Source organism: Struthio camelus, chromosome 14 (assembly GCF_040807025.1).
Source record: "Struthio camelus isolate bStrCam1 chromosome 14, bStrCam1.hap1, whole genome shotgun sequence".
In the NCBI taxonomy this organism is placed as follows: domain Eukaryota; kingdom Metazoa; phylum Chordata; class Aves; order Struthioniformes; family Struthionidae; genus Struthio; species Struthio camelus.
In genome coordinates, this window is record NC_090955.1 from 23,801,103 (window position 1) to 23,823,684 (window position 22,582).

General features: G+C 41.7%; 1 protein-coding gene across 8 annotated transcripts in view; it reads left to right on the forward strand.

Moving 5' to 3' along the window:
- Nucleotides 1-20,662, forward strand: part of PRKCD (protein kinase C delta) — a 61,394-nt gene extending 40,732 nt beyond the window's left edge. For all 8 annotated transcript variants that reach the window (XM_068907235.1, XM_068907238.1, XM_068907239.1 and 5 more), the window contains 15 exons: nucleotides 1,001-1,061; nucleotides 6,892-7,048; nucleotides 7,766-7,797; nucleotides 8,635-8,720; nucleotides 9,551-9,680; nucleotides 9,825-9,925; nucleotides 11,118-11,214; nucleotides 12,645-12,775; nucleotides 13,503-13,676; nucleotides 14,248-14,339; nucleotides 15,776-15,838; nucleotides 17,102-17,240; nucleotides 18,144-18,332; nucleotides 18,604-18,732; nucleotides 20,118-20,662. In XM_068907235.1, the coding sequence (XP_068763336.1) occupies nucleotides 1,001-1,061; nucleotides 6,892-7,048; nucleotides 7,766-7,797; nucleotides 8,635-8,720; nucleotides 9,551-9,680; nucleotides 9,825-9,925; nucleotides 11,118-11,214; nucleotides 12,645-12,775; nucleotides 13,503-13,676; nucleotides 14,248-14,339; nucleotides 15,776-15,838; nucleotides 17,102-17,240; nucleotides 18,144-18,332; nucleotides 18,604-18,732; nucleotides 20,118-20,276 (1,740 nt within the window). In that variant the 3' untranslated portion in view covers nucleotides 20,277-20,662. The remainder of the gene's footprint in view (nucleotides 1-1,000; nucleotides 1,062-6,891; nucleotides 7,049-7,765; nucleotides 7,798-8,634; nucleotides 8,721-9,550; nucleotides 9,681-9,824; nucleotides 9,926-11,117; nucleotides 11,215-12,644; nucleotides 12,776-13,502; nucleotides 13,677-14,247; nucleotides 14,340-15,775; nucleotides 15,839-17,101; nucleotides 17,241-18,143; nucleotides 18,333-18,603; nucleotides 18,733-20,117) is intronic.
- Nucleotides 20,663-22,582: the final 1,920 nt, after the last annotated feature.

Consider the following 22,582-nt stretch of genomic DNA (forward strand, 5'->3'; position numbering starts at 1 on the left):
TTGTCCACAGAACAGGTACCAGATAGGTGATGGCAGCATAGACTTGCTCTGTGTGACCTCCATGGGGACTCGGAAGGGCCATCGGGCCTAGCAAAGAGGAGTTTGTTCAATTATCATAGCCGACAAGGTTATTTTTTGCGTATGCGGAGACTGCCAAGCAGTAGTAGCTCTAGCAGGAGTCTTTGCTGTCTGTAAGCTGTGTTAAGCAAGTGTTTTTGGTGGTTTTCGGACAGAACGCCTTCAAAATAAAAACTGAGCGCCTAGCTTGCTAGAGGAATGGGGGAACCGTGACGGGTGTTTCGAGTTGGGTTTCTTTCCCCAAGTTATTTGGCATTAACCCAGTGATATGCTGCTCTCTTCTAAAGTGAAGACTGAACCAGATTCTTTCAGGCTTAATATCCTCCTGCTTCTTATGAAGGCAGCAGTTTAAGGATTAGCGGTTACTTTCTGAGCCCAGGAGCTGGCTTCCGCTCTTGGCTTAGAAGGCGTTACCCTTTGCCGCGGGGAGCTTTGTAATTACGCTGGCTGGTAGGGTTTGCCACCAAAACCATCTATCGCAGGTCGAGGAGATAAGCACAATGAAAGCTGTCGATGCCACTGTTTTTCTGATGACGGGCAACAATATTTGATATCTCTACAGCCTGTGCTTTCAGTAAGCGTATACAGCATTGCACAGACCTTTCAAAACTGGGTTCCTGTGCAAATTGAAATTACTAAAAGTGAAATAGAAGCCAACGAACGGACTTGCAGGAGAGGGCGCGCAAAGACAACGTGAGCTATGACAGCACCGAGCTTTTGGGTAGGCATCGAAGCAACACCGCATACTGCTAAAGCAGGCAAAGGAATAAAAGCACCTGGTTTAGCCGCAGCAGTGCCGTCGAACAGAGTTGTAATCCAATACTGCTTGAACATATATTTTGTTTCCCTAGAAAGAGCTATTTAAATACCTGAGAATTTCAATCCCCCACATGCTTCACTCTTGATATCTTTCTTTCCATAGCTTGACCTACAACCTCAGGGGAAGGTGCTGATGGCTGTGCAGTACTTTTTAGAAGATGCAGGTAATGTCAACTCTTTATTTTTTTTTTTCAGCCAGTTATGTACAAATATAACTTTTTTTTCCCCGTTTCATTTGTAGAGCACAAGGCGTAGCTTACAAAAAATCACCTGGTGTACTGAGCAGAATTTTCTGATTTTATCCATTTGTTTTGTAGGGTTGTGGGGAGGCATCGGGTTTTCTTTTTGTTTTCTTTTGTAGAGTTTTGTTTTGGTTTGGTTTTTTTAATGTCATTGCTGCATTTTTACAAGCTTTTATGCCCTGTACTGCTGTTGCCTTTAGCCACTTTAGGGTCTTTAATCTCTCTGTCCTCATGTTTTGGCGTGATAGAAAAGAACAATCCGTTACTTTTTAGATGCAAAGAAGTTAAATATCTTCTTGTTCTAGCTTAGGGGGGAAATGTTTTTGCGGATCTGGGAACAGGTTCTGGGTTTCTTGGGATATTCACTAACCACTGCAGCAGATTGTAGCAATGAGTGAAGGATTAAGTGTTAAAATGCAAATCAAGTCAATGTCCTGCTGTTTCAATGTAAGAAGTGAGCATCCTCTATATGTTAGAAAGCTCTGCATGCTATTTGAAAAAGAAACTAGGAGGTAAGATGGATGTAGTTAATTGTGAAGGTGGAAGCTTTAGGTACAGTAATAAGAAAAAATATTTTGATTGGGATATGTGCATCTGTGGAATTCTTTCCTGAAGGAAGTGATACAAACCCTATGACTTGCTCGATTGGTGCTTAAAACTTTCCCATCCCTAAAGTCACGAAGCCTGTATTTCTTGGGTGTTAAGTGGATTGTCTGCCACTTCAGCCTGTCAGTCTTCCATCTTTTCATACTGTGTGTTTTTAAATAATAAGGCAAAGGAATAAGCATGTAAGTTCAAAAGATTTATTTTTTCCTGACATATACAGGGAACATACTTCTGCTCTCAAAAAACAAGTTAATTGTGAACGTTTTTTGTACCGTATGTGCCATCTGCGTAGCAGTTATTGCAAAAACTACTAAAGAAAATGTAACGTGCAGTAGGTGACATTTCAGAGTTGACGTTTTATCTTTGTGGTGGCAATGCAACAGCAAATACGCTCATAATTTTAGTCTCTTTTATGAAAAGGTAACTTTAAAACACACAAACAAAAAGTATGACTTTGAAGATCCCCTGATTAAGAGCATTTCTCTGAAGTTCGAAAGCACTCTGTTTATACATCAGTATTATTCCGGTTTGGGTTCAAACTATTGTGAACCTTCATGATAGAAAACCTTCATCTCCATGGTCTTCATGGCTCTTGTATGCAAGGTAGCTTTATGTGGCAGTAGTATTACGAGAACATACCTATTTAAAAAGACACAGAAATCCAGCTATTCAGAGGCTTAAATGTTTCTCAGCCCAAAGTGCACAGAGTTAACTTCATTATTTTCTGTTGCTTGTTTATCAAGGCTGAAACATATTTCCTCCTCTCTGCACAGACATGAAAAACAGTAGAGATGGACATAAGTGAAAACCTTCTGTAAATAGCTATTAGCTGTTATTATGAAGGTAATATGCTTGTGTGCCATAAATACAAAGATAATTGTACTTCCTTATTTAGCAGAATAAATTAAAAATTTTTCCTTTCGTCACTGTCTGAGTACTGCTAACTGGGCAAATCTGGTGATGATTTTGGCTCATGATCCCTACTGTAAATGTTTCCCCTGTTTAAATTACCATTTACCAGTGCTAGAGCAGAGAAGTTTGTTGTTGCGTTACAAGAACGTTTGTAGTAACTTCCATTCTTTACTTTGCTAAAGCCTTTAGTTAACAGCTGAAAGCTTAGAGACAGGTCAAATTCCTTCCTATACACACAGTATTTTGTTTTCGCTCTGACATGCTTTTCCATAAAGAACCGTACGTTAGCTGTGTTTCTAAAATAGAGGCAAAAAAGACTTTTCTCTGAAACTAGTATTTCAGTGGTTCCCCAGTTTATTTGAAGGTATTGCTACTACCAATATCTTTGATTTATAGATGGTGCCTTTCGTTTGAAAAATCTCCAAGCTCTTTGCAAAGGTGACCGACTCTCTTTGGCTCGTTTTGCGGACTAAATCCTTTGATTCCCAAACCTTCCTTCCAAAAAGCAAACATCCTGCCATCTTTAGAGAAAACTGGGATTTTTTTTTTCCTTCATCCCATAGACAGCTGCATTGAGAAGTAAGCGCACTATTGCTCCACTGTCAAATTTACTGCTAGAAATTAATTTTCTTGCAGTAAGGTGGTATTAAAACGTGCTCCGCGATGGGCTATGCACTGAGACGTTTTGTTTGTATATCCTTTTTGCAGACTGGGGCCTGGACAGTTAATTTGGTGGTAGATAGGAAAAGTCTTCCCAGTCTTAGAGGTGTTTTCCTTCCCGATCCTGTGAAATAGGGCTGCAGATCTGACTGAGCTGTCTAGGAACTTTTCTGCCTTCCGTCGTATGAGCCGAAAATAAGTTTGGCCTGGAAATCCATAAATTCTTCTTCTGGCATGAGAAAATGGAAATAAAGCAAGGGAATAGTGTGTTGACCCTCGTTTTCATTTTATAACATAATATTCTGTCGCATATTCTCTTATTTTGGTGTTGAAAATAGATGATACTTCTGTAAAGCAGCTTTAATATTAGTAGCTTGGAGTTGCAATGCGCTCAATGCTTTGCTTGATCTCGTTTATTCAAGTGAAGTTAATGACCTTATCAAGTAAGCAAACCCAGCATCGCAGAGATAGCTGTACTGCCGACTATCTCGCTCTGTTAGCAGCTTTGGAGGCTTTTGAAATACGCTTTTTGTCTTGTTTTTGAATTCTGAATTGCCATTTTGCCGTCTTCAGCTTCCTGGAGAAAGGGTTAGTGAACTCTTTCCTTAAAACATCGTTAGATGCATCAGAAGGCAAATAATTTGCGTGTGAACTTTGCTAAAGTACCTGGCTTCTGGGAGAGGAACATGAGCCAGAGGCGCATATACGTTGTATATGCGAAGGTTTTCTCTGTGCTTGTTGAGACGCGCGTGGAGCAAGCGTGAGGGCTGAGACTTTTCAGAGGCATCTGCGAAAAATAATGGGGTAGATAACAGGTTTGCAGATGCTCTGCTTCACACAGCCTGCATATTGCATGGGTCTAAATTAAGATTTGAAGCAAGTTTCTCTATGGATAAGGCATGTTGGGGGAGAATTTTCACATTATCGGTAAAATATAAGGAGGGCTGGAAGGCCAGGACTGGGCCTTGTAGTTGTAAATGCGATGTAATCATTCGGCTGAGAAAACGCTCTTTCTGACAATGTGATGGATTCGATATTAATTCAGCAGTCCCTTGCATCTGCATTAATCTGCAGCTAGAAATGTGATTGCACGGCTTTACTGGAAAACACCTTCCCATGTAGGTGTGTGGGTTGGGGGTGTGTGGTTTGCTTTGTAGACGTTTCACCCTGGGGTTTGTTACGGTGCGGCACAGTTGTGGCAGTACTATTTTGGGTAGCTCAGCAGACGTTGTCCAGACTATCAGCTGCACGAGACGTTGCTGGTCGTGAGGACGGAGATGTTTGGAAGGGCTGGCACTGAAGTTAAGTCCCGTATACGATGTACGGATACAACACTTCTGGAGAACTGTATCGTCAGTGCCAACTCGCTTAATGGCCCCTTAATGAGTATATGGCAAGAAGGAGCACTGGGCGCTTCTGTCAAATCAGCTCCAAGTTTAAAGAAGCAGCTTAATGAACAATGTGCGAGTGGCAAATATTAACCGCAGTTCTCAGTAAAAGGAAACAGATTATGTTTAATGGTGTGTGCTGGCTCTAATATGATTAATTAGAAGCGCGGAGGCAGTAATTGTTGCCGAGGTCCCGGGAATCTCGTTGCTGATTCAGCCCTTCTGCCCGGGACCGATCGGGGCCGTGTGCGTGCCGGCACAGCGCAGGAATTTCGGCCTCGGAAATCCTGGCCCCCCTTTGCCTCCCTGCCTCCCGCGTCTCCACTGTGCATGTATACCACCGCGGGAAAATTTAATTCCTTGTAATTGTGAATTCTCCCTGCATCTTTAAAATAAAACCTTTATTCCCCAGTCGAGTCCAGGGTTGCCTTAACTTCTTGAACCTTTTCTGGAGCAATACATGTTAAAGGTAATTTTTAAAACGTACTCTTAGTAAATTGAAATCGGCTATGCTATCGTTTCAGAGCCATCGCGGCCGCTCAGATGCGCTTGATCTGTAGCTGCCATCCAGACCTCTCTGCTCTTTCTGAAGCGTGCAGGAGAAAATGTTTTCTGGGCTTTGATCTATCGGTTGGTTTGAGCAAAGGTATTGAATAAGGCAGTTGGTGGTGAAGACAGCCTGTTCTCACAGCAGGTTTTGAAGTTCTGCTGGGCTCAAGGATTCCTCTCAGTTAAAATATGTTTAAGGGAAATGGATTCCCCTCCCCTTTTTTTTTTTCCCGTGTACAAATTGCAATGATGCAGCCCAGCTTGTTAGCTACCCTCTAAAAATAGATGCCAGGCTAATATATTATTATTAAGTGCAATGTCAGTTTTCCAGATAGGGAAGACGCATCACAGTTTCCCATACATCGGTTAGAAGTTTTCGCTGGGAATTTCGCATGCAATATCAGCAATAGCAATACTAGATTGTACTTCACCGTGAGAAGCCGTATCCTACTCATCTGGTGAATCCTGTTGGTTTTGCACTTAACAACGTAGTTTCCCCTTGTCACAAACTTTACGGAGGGTTTTTGTCCTTCAGTCTGCTCCTGCACAGGGTATTCCCTGAGAATACATATGCAGAAACAACAAACCGTTCTCTGCTTTGTTGCTGTTACTGATTAAATCGCGCTTCTGCAGGCGTCCTGTGCATGCAGCAGCCCGTGCAAAACAGCACCAGCTCCCGACTGTGTTGTTTTCCTTGCACACACGCAATTCAGTGCCAGGTTTCCCAGAGGCGTTTGCGGCGCGGTGGGTGAAGTCTGAATATTTGCTCAGCAGAACTAAACAAAAGGACAGGGTTGTTCGCAGGCATCTGCGAGCCGAAATGTAGCAGTTAGTGGGAGGTTTCGTTTGGGGAGCCCAGTAGGCTGTTTGAAGAGAAGAAAGGCATCCCCTTCCTGGAGGGGAAGAGGTAGCTTAGTGGTGTACGTAGTGTCTGGATTTGGATAACTTTGCAGCAAGCTCGAGCGCTGCAGTTAAGGTGACTTGGTGAAGGAAACAAATCTGTTCCTCTCTGCATAAAAAGGAAAGCCCCAATGATAGACTGTCCTTCAACAGCTGCTCTCTACCCAGAAGAAACATGTCCTAGGGTTAAATTACCAGTAATCCCAGGCTCTTTTGACACTTGCGCCATAAAGAGTGTATCTTTCTCCATCACGACCTCCTCCTCCTCTTCCTATTATTTTCAAAATAAGACTATAGAGTTGTGGCTGAAAGACCACAGTGTAGGAGGCTCATTTCTGTAAGAGCCATTCACGTGCTTCCTTGGAAAATGGGTGGAAACAGTTACACCCTGTAATGAAAGAGCTGTACATGCCAATTGGATGCAGATCCCAAGAATTTTACTGCTGTGTTGGTTAATGTTATATGTAAATTCAAGGGCACCCCCTGAGGGCTGGGAGGAGAGGGGAGTGGGGCTAGGACGCGTTGTCAGACACCAGGAGTTGTTATAAGAGAAATACCTGGAGCTCCAAGAACTCGTGTGTGCCTATGCTCCACCCCTGTTGGACTGAAAGTCTGCAGTATACAGAGATCAAATAAATAAAAATACGAGTTTGAAACCAAGAAAGCCAATGCAAATCTTTCTAATGACTTCAGTGTTAAAAGTGTGTCGCCTTTTCTCCCCACCATCCCTCCCCCAGACTGCAAACAGTCGATGAGAGAAGGAGAGGGGACGGTAACTATGAACAGAAGAGGAGCTATCAAGCAAGCCAAAATCCACTACATCAAAAATCATGAATTCATTGCTACCTTCTTTGGACAACCTACGTTTTGCTCTGTCTGCAAGGATTTTGTATGGTAAGAAGGAAATGCTAAGCTTCCCCCATGCCTAAAGGCTAAATAACTAGAAAATTTCCTTTGGGTATAGTGAGACAGAAACACAACGTATAATTTCATTTGTGGTACGAGAAGGAAATAATATATTTACTAGTAGTATTCTCTTGCCTAAGAGCTATAGTCGCGTCTTTCACATTAAACAACAGAACTTGAACGTTCTTGCCACTGAAATAATTGGCAAAAATTAGCGCCAAAAGTGAGATCTGGCATGTAATCAACAACCGCTCTTTCACAAAAGAGCATGATTGGTTATGGCTTTCCTTTGTGTGGATCTGAGAACATAATGCTCAGACTTTGAGATGTGAAGTGTCTGATAGGAAGATCACAGTAAAGACCCATCGAGGGCAAGAAGCTGGATCCCTTTTGACCATTTTCATAGTGAGTCATATCGGAAGGAGGACTTCCCATGTGATTGAAACCTCGTCTTTTCTGGTTTTTCCTCCTTGTTTGTTGGTCTAACAAAATATACTAACTTTTCTTTGGACCTTGCCTCCTTCAGATAGAGGATTCTGAAGGGCAGAACTCAGGCTAGTTTATTAATTGGAATAAATAATCCAATAGATAAAGGCTTGATTGGCTGACATGGTTAAAAACAACTTCAAAAAAGAGAATTTCAGTCCAGCAAACACATACTTTCATGAGTTCCTTCTTTATCTTTTTTTATTTCTTTCCCCCCAGGGGACTCAACAAGCAAGGGTACAAGTGTAGACGTAAGTTGTTGTTGTTTGGTTTTTTTGTGTGTGGTGTTTTTTTTTTTTTTTTTACCTTTTTGTTGTACTACTTTCTGCATTAATCTGTAGTTACAATAGTTACTGTTGGAAAAAATCTTCTGTAAACATGTATGACACAGTGCGTGGTCACCATTTTATAGATATTTATATATATATATTTGTGTGATATATATATATATATATTTATATAAAACTTATGATTACCATTAACACACACACATACATTTATATATATAGATATAAAAGTGAATGTTAGTTTTGCATGACAACCCAAGGCACTTTAGTTACGATCCACACTGTCTTACCTGAATTTTTAGTATCAGAGTTAGCATTTCTTCTTGTAAGCACATAACGCTGTTGAGAAGTTGTACTCTTTTATCGCAGCAGGTTTTGTTAACTAAACATTGAACAGTTGTGAAGCCTGTTCTAAAAAGGATTGCGATTAGTGATGGGGTTTACAGCTGAATTGAACAGCACTTTTGACTTAGGATTGACCTCTGTGCATTACCCAATACAACAGGGTGCATATCAAAGGGTAAAACTCAAAAACGTAATATTTTCCACTTGTTTTCAAGTGCTAGTGACGTTGCCTAATGGAGGCAGATTTAGTTTAGAAGTAGAAATAATGCTAATGAGAAATCGGAGGAAGCTATTTTAAAAAGATGATCATCTTGGTGGGGGGGGAGAAGGCTTTGGTCTGTATAGTGTGATGGAAGGGAATACATTTTTCACATTGTACGCTTTGAAATGCAAACACCTCATGCCATGTATTTATTATCTGAAGGAATCCTTTTTTTTCTTGTGCATGTCTTGAAGAATGCAATGCTGCTATTCATAAGAAATGTATTGATAAAATCATTGGGAGGTGTACCGGTACTGCAGCCAACAGCAGGGACACAATGGTAAGAGGAGAAACAATATGTTTATAACATAGAGAGCATGATTATGTAACTGAATACTCTTGAGCTAACAAAACCTTGCATAGAAACAGCTAAGTGCATTTGGCTGCACAACCAAGTTACTGCTTCTCTTGAAAATTATATATAATGCGTGCTGAAAGAAACGTGCAAGCCAAAAAAAAAAAAAATCCAGCAGTTAAAACCCTTGCAAGGGGTTTGGTAGTAACGATGAGTTGTTTCTTTCCCCTCTAGACGAGGGCGTTATTTACAGAGCAAGAAGGATTTTGGCAGGCAAGCAACCTAAAAAAAAATGCAACCTAAAAATGCTGGGTTTTTTTCCCCCCCTCTTGTTTGGGTGTGTTTTGTGGCATGGTATATTGAGATACCTAGTGGTATATTGTGATGGGAGGGTAAAATGACGTATTTTCCTGTGGTTCTGGGTGTGTTCTGTAGGCATTCTCCTATCTTTCATCACTGCGGTACAACATCGCTACTTGAAAGTGTGATTTCACTATTGTCTGGACTCCTAAGTGTCTAAAATTTTGTTTTTTTAAATCCAAGCACTTTATGCAAGTAGCTTCATGGTCCCTGCTAAAAGATATGTAGATGATGAGGTGTAGAGAGATGTGGACAAGTGCTTGGTGTTGTTCACTAGGGGTCTAGTTAGGCTTGCATGTGTACCCACCTTTTTATAGGCAGGATGTTAAGACTGGAGTCCTCAGGGTGGGGGGAAAAAATAAATAAAAATTGTTGGTTTACAATAGCCAAGCTATTTTGCTATAAGAAGTTGGTCCTGCTCTGGCTAAGGTGGCTTAACCTGTCCCTGCCCTCAGTTTCAGAAGGAACGCTTCAACATTGACATGCCACATCGCTTCAAAGTTTACAACTACATGAGCCCGACCTTCTGCGACCACTGCGGCAGTCTGCTCTGGGGCCTGGTCAAGCAAGGACTCAAATGTGAAGGTAGGGCAGGAGGCCAGCCGGGACCTCCCCCTGCTTTTCTCCTCCCCGAAGGTTTCTGAACTACATAGAAAACCAGCCATTTTTTGTTGTAATACTGGACAGTATTTTCACGATGTTTGTATAACTGTCCTTACATTTTCTTAGAATGTGGAATGAATGTGCATCATAAATGCCAAAAGAAGGTGGCGAACCTCTGTGGAATAAACCAGAAGTTGCTAGCCGAAGCTTTAAATCAAGTTAGCCAGGTATGCTGTCCTGCTATTTGTCATGTAAATAGCTGCTCTCCGAGCATGTTTGGTTTTTTGCTTAATCTTTTCCATATCACTTTTGTTGGGAACGGACACTTGAAACTAAGGAAATGCAAACAGCTTTCTCTCTTTTTAATTTGACTCATAAAAGGATTAACAAAAATGTTGATGGCCTAAAGTTGAAATTGGGGGAAAAAAATCCCGCCTAACAGGATTCTTAAACAGAACAGACGCGTTATCCTGAAATACACCTTAGCTCCTTTATGAAGCCAAGGTTATTCTCTCCCCTTCTCTTGAACAGTGTTTAAACAGTGGTAGCATAAAGGTAGAGCCTGTTTTTCCATGCTTCAACTTTGAATTCACCTTGAATGCCCAAATTAAAAAAAAAAAATAGGGAGAAATAGACCAGATATTTTCAATTTTTATTAACCTGAGATATACAGATAGGAAACTCCCCTGGAGTTCACGCTGGCCCCACGGTTTACGTTGTCTCCTGCTGCAGCGTGGCTGGTCTCTTGGGCGCAGACTGCTGTGGACTTCTGACTTGCAAATAAAGATTCAGACACAAGCTCTGAAATAAAACAACAGGCAAATGTATCACACAAGCTGATAGTATTTCCTCTGCAGGAAATGTCACCTTTCACTAGATACTTTCTCTGCATAGCGAAAGAGCTGGTACTACAGCCCTCACTGTTTTCAGTCTTTCCATTACTGAAACTTGATACCGGGGATCTTCCATAAATAAAAGTTGTTTGCATGTGCTGAAGACCAAGTATGTGTGACTTCAGTGTGTCTAGTATGACCGTGGTTCCCATCTCCCGGTCCAAGAAATAAACACATGCCCGAGAGGGAAGTTTTCCCACGGTACAAATTCTGCTCATTATGCATTCAAACTGTTATACCTCTAATAATTTTCAATGAATAACACTCCATAGACAGTTTAGAAAATTTAATAATGTACTTTCTTGAAGGGTAGAAAGTAAAGCAATTGGGTGATCTGAAGCTCTAGTGTGGCTTAAATAGTTTGTGAACCAAACTTCTGGACAAAAGAAGATATGTCATCAGAGTTGGTAACTAAAAAGAAAAAATTACACTGCCATCATGTTATATTTAACAACTCATGTTATTATAACAAATATTTCTAAACTAATAGTGCAAATATAATTTCAAGTGCTTCCCTCTTCCTCAGAAATCTACCCGAAGATCTGATTCTGGATCTGCAGAAAGTGTTGGTATTTATCAGGATTTTGATAAGAAACCTAGAGCTCCAGGAGGAGATATAACAGGTGAGAAAAGCTGCATTATTTTCTTTTAGCTGTTTACCCACCAGACTACACAAACTGACAATTTGAACAGTTGTTCGTTATTGCCTGATGGCAGGCAATTTTTTTGTAACCAATAAGGGCTGTTTAAAAATATAAGTATATATTTCTTTTTCCCTGGCCGCACACAATGCTTACATAACTTTTGACAAACACCTACAGTTGTTCACTCCGTGAGCACATCCACCTTTCTGCAAATGCTTGCTTTGCTCGTTGCAGCACAGTTCCCCATGACGGAGCTGGAGAAAACCTCGCTAATCAGAGTACAACACACCTCCTTCCCTCCTGAAATTGAAAAAGGCCATGCATATTATTAACTACCTTGATTTGTTCACAAAATATTAGAAACCCCTGTGCAATGACAAATGCTATCAATATTAGAATTTAACTAGCCAAAATGCTACTTGCGATTTAACAGCTGAAATAGTTTTCAGTACCACCTGGAATCCAAATTGTTTACATTCAGGATAAGATTTTGCTTCTTTTTTTTATCATTGCTAAAGAGTTGTAGCATTGTATAAGCCTTATTTTAATAACTGCTAGCCTATGATAATTTATGCAAAAAAAAAAAAAAAACTGTAAAAGTCACTTTATACCAGATGGAAATCACTATGCTCAATAAGAGATAGCGGGCGCGTTTGGAGTGATGTAGATATTCATCCATATATTGAGCTAGTTCTGTTTAAATGTCCTGTAAGAAAGAAAACTACTTTTGATTTTACATATCATACCTTTCCTGGCTTGCCAGAACTGGGCAAAAAAGGTAGTTGTGCAAAGGTAGTTCGGTTGAACGCTAAGGGTGCAGCCATTAGTGGGTTCCCAGGCAGCACAACCACCATCAGAAGGTCTTGTTGATGACCCAGCAGATCCTAGGCAGGTGGGATCAAAACAATAGTTAGTAATTTTAGGATATAATCAGGATTAACCAGCGTATTTGTGCTTCTCAGCTGGAATCATGGGCAGGCAGCAGGCATAAATCAGATTGTTCATGGCCTCCCTGCTTAGGCTGAGGGACTTGCCTGCTCTCTTTAACAGAAGATAAATAATTTGTTTAAAAGCGGGCCTAGTGAAGTCTCCTTTTCTCCAAACTATGCTCTGTGTCTTAGTCACGGGGAAAAGTTAGGGCCTGTGATTTTATAAGTCCTGCCGTAAGCATTGCTTCAACCCAGCATCAGAAAAAAATCACAGATTCAAATTCAACATTATCGAGTACGCCTGAATAATTTAAACTTTGTTATAAAATACCTGATTTGACTCTCACGTTTAGATTTGCCAGTATCCCAGCAGCAGGTGTGCTGAAATAGCATGTCAGAGCTTAACTCCTAGCAGAGGATCTGAGTCATGCAACGTTTTTTGCATATATTGAACTATAAACTTTCTGTTTCAATTAACAGATAACAGCGAGTACGACAAGCTCTGGGAGGGAAGCACGGCCAAGACAGCGTCACGAATTGCAAGCAGGAGAAAATTCAACATAGACAGCTTTGTCTTCCATAAAGTACTAGGGAAAGGAAGTTTTGGAAAGGTATGTAACAGCCTTAGAGAGCTTAAGCTGGCTGCCTTCCTTGATCTTTGCAATGTTACAAGCTATTTTCATTAACCAGAAAGGTCTCTCAGTTACAGCCCGCTGGGCAGATGACCTTTAACAGAGCAGGCTAACCATCCTTGCCAAAGACATTAGAAATACTTCACCTGGATCTTGTTTGACCTCAAGTGATTCATAATGTACAACAGCTTTTACTTATTTAATAACCAGCCAGAAGAAGCACCCGTTATGCAAAGGGCCAGTGCAAAGGGATTTTTTTTTTTAATGTTCGTATGCTCTGTACAAAAGCAGCCACGTCGTGCTCCAGCCTGACGGCAGGGGACATGGGGGAGAGCAACGTGGCCTTCACCTCCATCTGTGCTTACTTTGTGCGCATCCGAGGGTGGCACGGCCTCGACGCATCTTGTCCATGGTGTCTGTGAAACAGCAGCCCTAAGGAAGGGAACAGGCTTTGTGCGTCTTCAGTTCACCAGCCCCCAAAACTACCCTGGACTCTGCCGCGCCTGGGTTACGTGGTCCTTGTACCCTCTCTGTCCCCCTCATCTCTACACCCAGCACCCTCACTTTCTCAAATCTCACCCATCTTTCCCACTTAAATAATTTTTTTGTTGCCGTGGCATCTGCTATGGAGACACCTTTGACTGCCATCAGCAACAGAGTCAGTCTTTCATACATGTGCTCTACTCTTGTTGTTCGTGTTTTGCAGGTTCTGCTTGCTGAGCTGAAAGGGAAGAACGAATTCTTTGCTATCAAAGCACTGAAAAAGGATGTAGTGCTAATCGACGACGATGTAGAATGTACCATGGTGGAAAAGCGGGTCCTAGCACTTGCATGGGAAAATCCATTTCTCACGCACCTTTACTGCACGTTTCAGACCAAGGTAAGAAAGAAAAAAAAAAAAAAAAAGACACCACAACAGATTTATCCCTTCAATGGATGCTGTTACCAGCAGTCAAGTGAAAATAACTTCGTGATCAAAGAAGTAAATTTCCCTTTCTTTGCACTCTGAAATAGTTCACAGGCCTTGGGGAAAGTAAATACGAGTGTCACCCCGATATTGGTTGGTAAGAACAGAACGAGAACAAAACAACATCTGTGCGATCTAGAGTAAGAGGCAACTGAATTTAAACCCTTGACCTTAGATTCATCCTTGGTGAGGATAGAGACTGTCACAAGTAGGATTCAGTAAGTCTATTCAAATGTATATTTATATTAAGTTAAAAAGGCCACAGACTGCACGATGAGATATTTAGCCTTATTGTATACAACACCAGGCTGCTCAAATCTGTAGCAATTTCACACACTCTTAGAAATATAGGAAACGGAGAAATGTTTCACCATAGGAGGAAAGTGACTGCTTGGACCCCAGTAGCCACATCACTGTGTCACGTATTCCATGCTCTGGCTGCAGTGGCATCAGTAATTTTTTCATTCGGCTGATTTGCATACAGGATCATCTGTTCTTCGTTATGGAGTTCCTGAACGGGGGAGACCTGATGTTCCACATTCAAGACAAGGGGCGTTTTGATCTCTACAGGGCAACGTAAGTCCAAAACCCTTCTGTCCCTATCTATCTGCCTGAAAAAACATCATCTTTGTGGTTTTGCTCCTACTAATTCTGCACCCCTTACCTGCAGTCTTTCACTCGAGTTTCAGTGGCCGATGATTGTAAATGTACTTCTAGGCACAGGTTTGATACAACCAGAAGCTCATTTAATGATGTGTGGGGTTAGGTTTTTCTTAATTTACTTAGCAGTGTTATGTTTTACTTTAAGTACCTAGAGATGCCTGGTAAATCACAACGTGACCAGCAATGAAAAGCACCAGGTACTGCTTCAGTGCCCTTTAGGAAATTTCATTATTATTACTGAATATTTCATTATTGATGAAATAATCAAATTGCTAAGAAAACGGCATGGAAAAAAAATTCCTGCATTATTTAGTATTGTTGTTAATTTGATATGATTGATTGATAGTGCAGAAAGATAACCTGCACTTCCCACAAGACACTGCTAAAGGGCTGGGAAGGTCAATGAGAGAGGAGCCTGTTCAGTAGGAGAGTACTTGATTTTTAGCAGGTGTAATTCTGCCACACTTACTTACCTATGACTTGAGGAAAAAAAAAATCACTGGAGCTGAAGACTTAGAGGATACAATAACAATAACACAATCTTTTTGTATCGATCATATTTTGTTAGTTTTATGTCAGCATTTTCTCTCTCCCTCACCCAGAGGCCTGAGGGTTTCATTATTATAATTGAAAGGGCAAGATCTTAAAAGTAACAGTGTAGGATAGTGGATCCAGTGAATCCATCCATCCATCCACATATATATATATATATATATATATATATATATATATATAAATGTATACATAAATACATTTCAGGCGGAGGGGAGAGCATTCCTTAGTGTCTTCCCTCATATGCTCTGGATTAGCACCTCCTTTTTGAGGCCAGTGCCCCTGAAGCAAGACCACTTTTAGGCTGCCTACTACAACCAGGCAGGTGCAGGAGGAGATAGTCGAGGCCCGTTTCTAACTTGGCCATTAACGCCCGTCCATCCTAAAGCAGTCCTGTGAGTACTGAGCTCCTGCTAGCTGTCTTTCAAAAAGGCACGTGGGTCTAGTTCTCTGCAAGTATACACACAGCCTATTAAGGAGTAGAAAAGGGACGGTGTTCCCTAACGGAAGTGGAATGAAACATTAAGGCAGCTGCTGACCCCCTTTGATGTTTGGCATTAGATACCCCAGATGTGTGGTAAAGAGCTTAACTTGCAGACCGTAACATCCACTACAACAAGCTGTACAGATGCAGGTGTAATATTAAATACGGGGTTTCTCTCCCCTGGTATTTAAGGAAATGTACAGTACTTCTCCCTCCATGAGGACAAACTTGTGACAGCTCTTTTGGCCAGCTGCACTGACTGCGTTGTAACAGAGCAAGCCCATTTAAAAAGATGTGTTGGTCTTTTTTTCAGGTTTTATGGAGCTGAAATTTTATGTGGGTTACAGTTTCTTCACAGCAAAGGCATTATTTATAGGTGAGTACCAGTTGGTTCCAGTGTGGGACCTGTGACCTGTCACAACGCTGGGTGTAGCTCAGAATTACTGATTAATGTAACAAGTAACAGCTTTCTGGTAGAGATTTGATGTTATTCCAAGGGCATTAACACACTTGAGCCAAATCTATATATTTTTTTCCCCTTGGCAACCAGAGTAGCGGCAGTTTGCCAGTGTGATCACAGAACTGCCTGCTGTGGCTGTAGGGAGGCACTGCAGATAGCAAACAGCGCCGTACAAAAGAAACGGAGCAATGTCTCTGCAGGTATCCACGTACTCGAAATGTGTTTTAGAACTTGTTCTTAGCTCGGTAAGCGCCGTCGGTGGGACAAGTCACAACGCCTGTCTCAGAAATACAGGCAGTTTGCTCCGGAGAACAGCAGCTGACGTCCGACCAGCGAGGAAGGATTAATGGCGCGCTGCATTAGCCCAGGGCGACTTGGGCTGAGCAGTACCTCACCCACTGGGCAAACTGCGGGGCTGATGCTGGAAGCTTCAGCTACCAAGGAGAAAAGCCCATACTGTTCTCATGTAAAATTGCCTGCTCTATTCAAGTTTTTCTTGGTAAGCAGCCGGGCTGTTGAGTTTCTCTGCAGCCTGCTCTCCTTGGTATGCGCTTTTGCAGCCAGATGGACCAAAAAAACGCATCGCCGCGAAAGGGAGGGAACGTAGCTTTTGGAAACTGCCTTTAAAAAGCTCTTATTTGATGGAGGAGTATTATTCTGAAAGACGCATGAATACGGGGCTTCACCGAGCCCTTCGCTGCGACTGCAGGCCCTGAACTCCCTAGCGCGGTAACCAGGCGCAAGCATTAAATCCGGGCAGGCTCGGGACGCTCGCTCCCGGGCCGATGGCACTTGGACTCCAGCAGTCCTGCCCTTGAGTTACATTAGGCAGCACAGCGCACATTAACCCCCGCCTCGGTCCACGGGCAACAGCAGCACTGGGTGCGCTGTTAGATTTGATAGCAAGTGTTGCGGGTTATAAGGTCACCCGCTATACCTCAGCCTCTTCAGTCACTCTGACAAGAGAGAATCCTTCCCTTGTCCTCACCCTCACAAAATACAAGGTAACGTTTTGTCTATATTGTCTATATTGTGTTGATTATTTTCTTGAAAAGCCTCTTCATATGGTGCAGGTAGGTTCATTTTAATTTTGCTAAGAAACTGCATGCATCTGAAAATAAAAATTATTCCCTTGTTCTTAAAGCAAGGCTTTTTTTTTTCTTTTTGCACTTTTCGTAGGGACCTAAAATTGGACAATGTGATGCTCGATAAAGAAGGCCACATCAAAATAGCTGATTTTGGAATGTGCAAAGAAAACGTTGTTGGTGAGAGCAAGGCAAGCACTTTCTGCGGCACCCCAGACTACATTGCTCCTGAGGTCAGTCTGACACTGCCCCGTGCTGTTGGGGGACAGATTTAATAACACTGATGTTAGTGGCAGCTGTTGTTAATCTTCTTTTGAGGACTAATAGTTTATAGATTTAAAGAAGCATGATTAGCATGTAAAAACATTAAATCTCTATGTTCTCTGTAGAAGGTACTTAATATTTGTAAGTATGCTACGCCTGCAGTATTTACGGCAAGCTTTAAAAACATGTTTTTTGAAATGTTAAAAGTTTCAGGGTTACAAAAACTAAATTTTCCCTTCTGCCTTTACAACTAGCGTGCACGAGGGGCTCCCTCACAATGAATAGATAGCACCTCGGATAAAGAACAGGCATGTGCTGCTGCCAGCAGCCAAAATACAAAAGAAAAGCAGCTTGTAAGGAGAATCTCACTGAATTAAACTCCCTGTACTCAAAAGTTGTTTTTTTAAAAAAAAATGACTTGCAAAATAGTCCAAATAAGGCAGTTAGTAGCAGACAGACTGACACTATTTAAAACCTAATTTGCTTTCATCACTGCTTCCCCCCACCCCTTCCCTTGCTTTATCACCTTGTAAGCAAACTACAGAAAGATGATTTCCAAGTATATGATATTTAAAGTTAATGGATAAAATTTGTCAATGAGAGCAAAGAGTTTGAGTTGTCCACATCTGCACAAACAGTAGCCAAGAATAAAACTACAGATGTCAGCAACCATGCCAGACGGGTGGGTTTTTTTTTTTCTTTCCTCTAAAAATCCTAGTTGTTTCCTCGTAAAATAACTTTTTTTCCTGGCGTGAATGACATACAATATCATCAGGTTTTTGAAAAGGCTGAAACTCCATCCATGATGAGGAAGCTGCCTTTTACTCATTACCTGTCTGTCTTGCTCTGCTCCTCTCCTCCTGTGGAAAAAGATCCTGCAAGGCTTGAGGTACACGTTCTCCGTGGACTGGTGGTCATTTGGGGTCTTGCTGTATGAGATGCTTATTGGACAATCTCCTTTCCACGGGGATGATGAAGATGAGTTGTTTGAGTCGATCCGAGTGGACACACCTCACTACCCACGCTGGATTACCAAGGAATCAAAAGACATATTAGAAAAGGTAGGTAGGCCTGGTGATCACTCATGGGATCGTGGTACTGTTTTTGCCCTAGGGACAGACTCTGGCAAAAACAGCTAGGCTTGTAAAAGAAGCTGTTTATCCGGAAGCAAGTTTTTAAAAGTGGAAAGCCAAGTGAACTTATTACTAACGGTCTGTCTACTGCTAGCAAATTCTTTTGTTCTGTTTAGCAGCATACACATTATTTCTTCTAGTGCCACCTACCTACCTTTTGAGTAGAGGTAAAAACTTCACAGAGTATCTTGTTTTGCAGCTATTTGAAAGGGATCCAACAAGACGACTAGGGGTCACTGGGAACATCAGAGACCATTCGTTCTTCAAAACCGTCAACTGGGCAGCACTAGAGAAAAGGGAGGTAGACCCTCCTTTCAGGCCAAAAGTGGTATGTGTATTATTCTTTGTTCCCACAGAAGTATTGCAAATGTCAGTCTTGGGGTGAGGGGGTCATTTTTCTAACTGTTACTTACCCAAACAATCCCGCTGCAGTTCTTTCTCACCTTTATAAACCAGATGCACGTCCATCTCAGACCCCACTGCTCTTGGGAGAGTCTAGTTATGAAAAGATGCACTATACTCCTTTGCCCCCAAATCTTCCTGTTGTACTATTAAGACCGTCTTCCTATGCAACCTCAAGGAACCTCTTCACTAATATCATCTTCAGGCAAATCAATTAACAGTTGATATCCGTCCTTCTTAGCTCTTTAAATCATTGGAGAAATGCAGCACTTTGTATGCCTCAAGAAGTTAGCAGTGTTGATAAGTTTACTGGCTTTTTTTTTTCTCCTATATTGCCGCACTGGCAAAGGACCGATACCTTTGAGCTTCTCAGCTGGAATTTGTCTGCAGGCATTCTCGGTATAAGCATTAACTCTGTGCTTTTTCAAACTTGGCTTAGAGTCTCCACCTGGGCCAAAAGATGCATTCTCTAAACTACGACTGACCTTGCAAGAACTATTTGTAGTGCATGCGGCTAATGTTACCTGAAAAGCATATAAAGAACAGAGCACACGCTACTGATATTCTGTGTGTCAATGTGGGCGACTGCTGCTACATCACACCTTCAATTAGTTAAAAATCCCAAACCATTTTCCTTCCTCCCATACTGGTACAGATAAAGTGGTCCAGAGGTAACACAGTCTCTTTAAAATATGCTCACGTACTCGACGCAGGAGAGTTGCTCTGCTCAAGAACAGGAGGTCCACAGAGTATGTTCCCACAGGAAAGTACTCTGGAAATGTAAGGACCCTGCGATAGTGAGGTTTGGAGGTTTGGAATGGAAAACTTGGTCGTCTTTAGTTATGTGAATTCTCAGGAAACATACACAAACGTTACGTTTTTATCCAGACGCCAAGCAGCTGTCACAATGCATCAGTATGGCTTTTTTTCTGAACAAGCAAAGAACTTACTTAAAAATGCTTTCCAGAGTTTAAAAACACTGGTTAATATCAAGAAGAGTTGGGCTTAAAATGAACCACTTTTGACTGTATAGAACCTTTGGGTAATTCAATGAAACTTTATCACAAATCCAGGTGGTTCTTTTTCCAAAGCTAGTCAATGCTATTTGTTTTCAGCTAACAATAAATACTTGCCAAGCTGTAATTTTATACCATTGTTACAACAGGTATAGCGATAGAGGAGCTATTGTTTTTTAAACAGGGATTCGAGATATCGTTTGCTAAGCTATTGTAGTTAGCAGTTTGTTTTTGAAGGAAAAAAAAAAGTTTGCAGCCACTGCCTCAAACTGTCTTCCCTCTTTGTTCAACACAGAAGTCAGCAAGTGACTACAACAACTTTGACAGAGAATTTCTGAATGAGAAGCCAAGATTATCTTACAGCGACAAGAACCTGATAGAGTCCATGGATCAGTCTGCATTTGCTGGATTCTCTTTTATTAACCCCAAATTTGAACAGATCTTAGACAAATAGCCTCTGTTCGAGTCGGACTTTAAAGCACGGTTAAAAGTTTAAACAGAGAACTTCAAGTGTTAGGTGTCACACAGTCCAACGATGTTGTCAATATTTCAGAATTAATACACAGTAGTGTGATTAATTATGTGTAACTGCTGATTTACTGGCAGTGTTTTTATGCATGGTTGGGTGTAAGGTATGATGTGAATCATGTGCATTATTTTCTCTATTTGGGAAAATGTAAATTGTTTGGTTACTTGAATGTAGTTATGTTATATAAATATGCTGTATATTTTGCTCGAGAGAAGACATTGGGGAACAGATGATGTCTTTTTAAAAAAAGTGTTTGAGCCCTTGGTTCTTTTATTTGTCTTCAATTAAAAGAAAGTTACATTAAACTTTCATTTGTGGCTTTATGGGTTTTTTTTTCTAGAAACATTCAATTAAACTCCAGTTGCCTTTAAACGAGAGCAAAACATGTTAATTTGTAAGCCCTCATCTTTTAAGAAAAGAATAACATGAACCAAAATGAAGACTTAGGCAAAAGGAGAGAGTCACAGAATAAACAGTCCTAAGCCTAAGACACTAGCTGTTGTTGGAAAGCGTTAGCTCTGTGCTGCTCTTAACTACTTTCTCCTAAATCTAAAGGAGTCCCTCTCAGCGAAAGCACCCCGTGCTAAACTGAGTCAGGCCTACCCTTGGGGGTAGGGGGTATAACAGTTAGCTATTATAGTTAATAGAAACCTCAAGTCTACAGCATTACAGATTGAGGAACCATTAAGAAGCAAACTTCTCCCTCCTACAAAAACGAGCTTTTTTTAAAAAAAAAAAAAAATGCATGCTACAGTAGCTGCAGTGAAATCTGCCTTGTGCAGCATCGCTGGAAGGTGTTCGCAAGCGCCAGACCTGCTATGACAATGCTCTACCTTTCCCCCTGTGCCAGGCTGCTCTGATTATTCCAAATACTTTTTTTTTTCCAGGGAAGCCTAGGCATAAGATATTTTGGCCTAAGTATCTAGCAGCCGCATACTGCTTGGGAATATACACTCCCACTGTCAAATTCTGCTTGCTTTTAATAGAAATAAGTAGTATATGATCACAACGTCTTAGCAGAAAGAAAAATAACCCACACCCTCAGTTCAGTGGTTACGTAGAGCATTAGGACTACTCACCTCATCTGCTGCAACGGGAACACCGGGTTCAACTGCCAAGCACAAAACCTTTCCTCCCACAGTTTTATTTGCTAGTTTTTAATACAGCGCCTTTTTTTTTTTTTAAAAAAACTATTTCTGCACACAACTGAGAAGGAAAAAACTAGAATGTAATTTCTGCAACGCTCGGTCAGAAACTCTTCTGCTTGCAATGGGCTGGTAAAAATACAGCCTGAAGAACGACACCGTCTTACAGTCCCTCAGGCTTCTTGCAAAAGCCTTCTGTGCCTGCTAACTCCACTGCAAAGGCTTCAGTTTTGTCAACTACAGAGCAGACAGGCAAAATCAGCTGGTGCATTATCAGTCTGTCCAGCACAGCTGCACAAACTGTCACGTCTAAGGAGCACCCTGTAGCTTGTGGGTAGCTTCAGACTAATTCTGCTGTAGAAGCAGGAGAAAGCCATCTCCCTCCTTCTCCCTAAAACTTGCTGGAGACTCAGAAAAAAATGGAGCGATTGCTTTGTTTGTCCTCTAATGAAGAGTTCTACCTTATCGTTATAATCCAAGTAACTCTGGTAAGACTTGGCTATCATTTAACCGGACAGTAGACTAGACTAGTCAGACTGTAAGTAGCAATTTTGGATAGACCAGTTTGATTTTTACCAGCGCTAGTTTATTCTGCACACGCATATAGGTGCTGGACGCTTGTACCAAAGTAGAAATGCATTGCTGTCTATGAAATTATACATGAGGCCGAACCTCAGGAAGCAACCCTAAAAATTGTAGCTGGCAAGAGGGCTTGTTCACCGCACTTAGCTGTCCTTTGGCCAAGTAGCAGGTGCCAAGCCTGCGCGGGAGGGATCACGGTCTTCTTCCAGCAGCTCTTTCAGAGACTATTCAACTGACTTACCTGGAGCATCTTCCACGGCCATCGCACGTGCCCCCACGCTGCACTGGACCGTCCAATGGACACGACACCTAGAAAAAGGGATGATTTCCTCCCAGGAGCAATTAATATAGTCCTTGGCAGCAGCACCACTATGCCAGGGTAACCATTTATGTCAACTCTGCTGCCGACCGGTTCTACCGGTGGGGACCTCGACTGCCACAGAAGTCAGCTCAAGGCATCAGCAACCAGCAGTAAAAGCCCCGCGTTTCATACGGCTTTGGGGA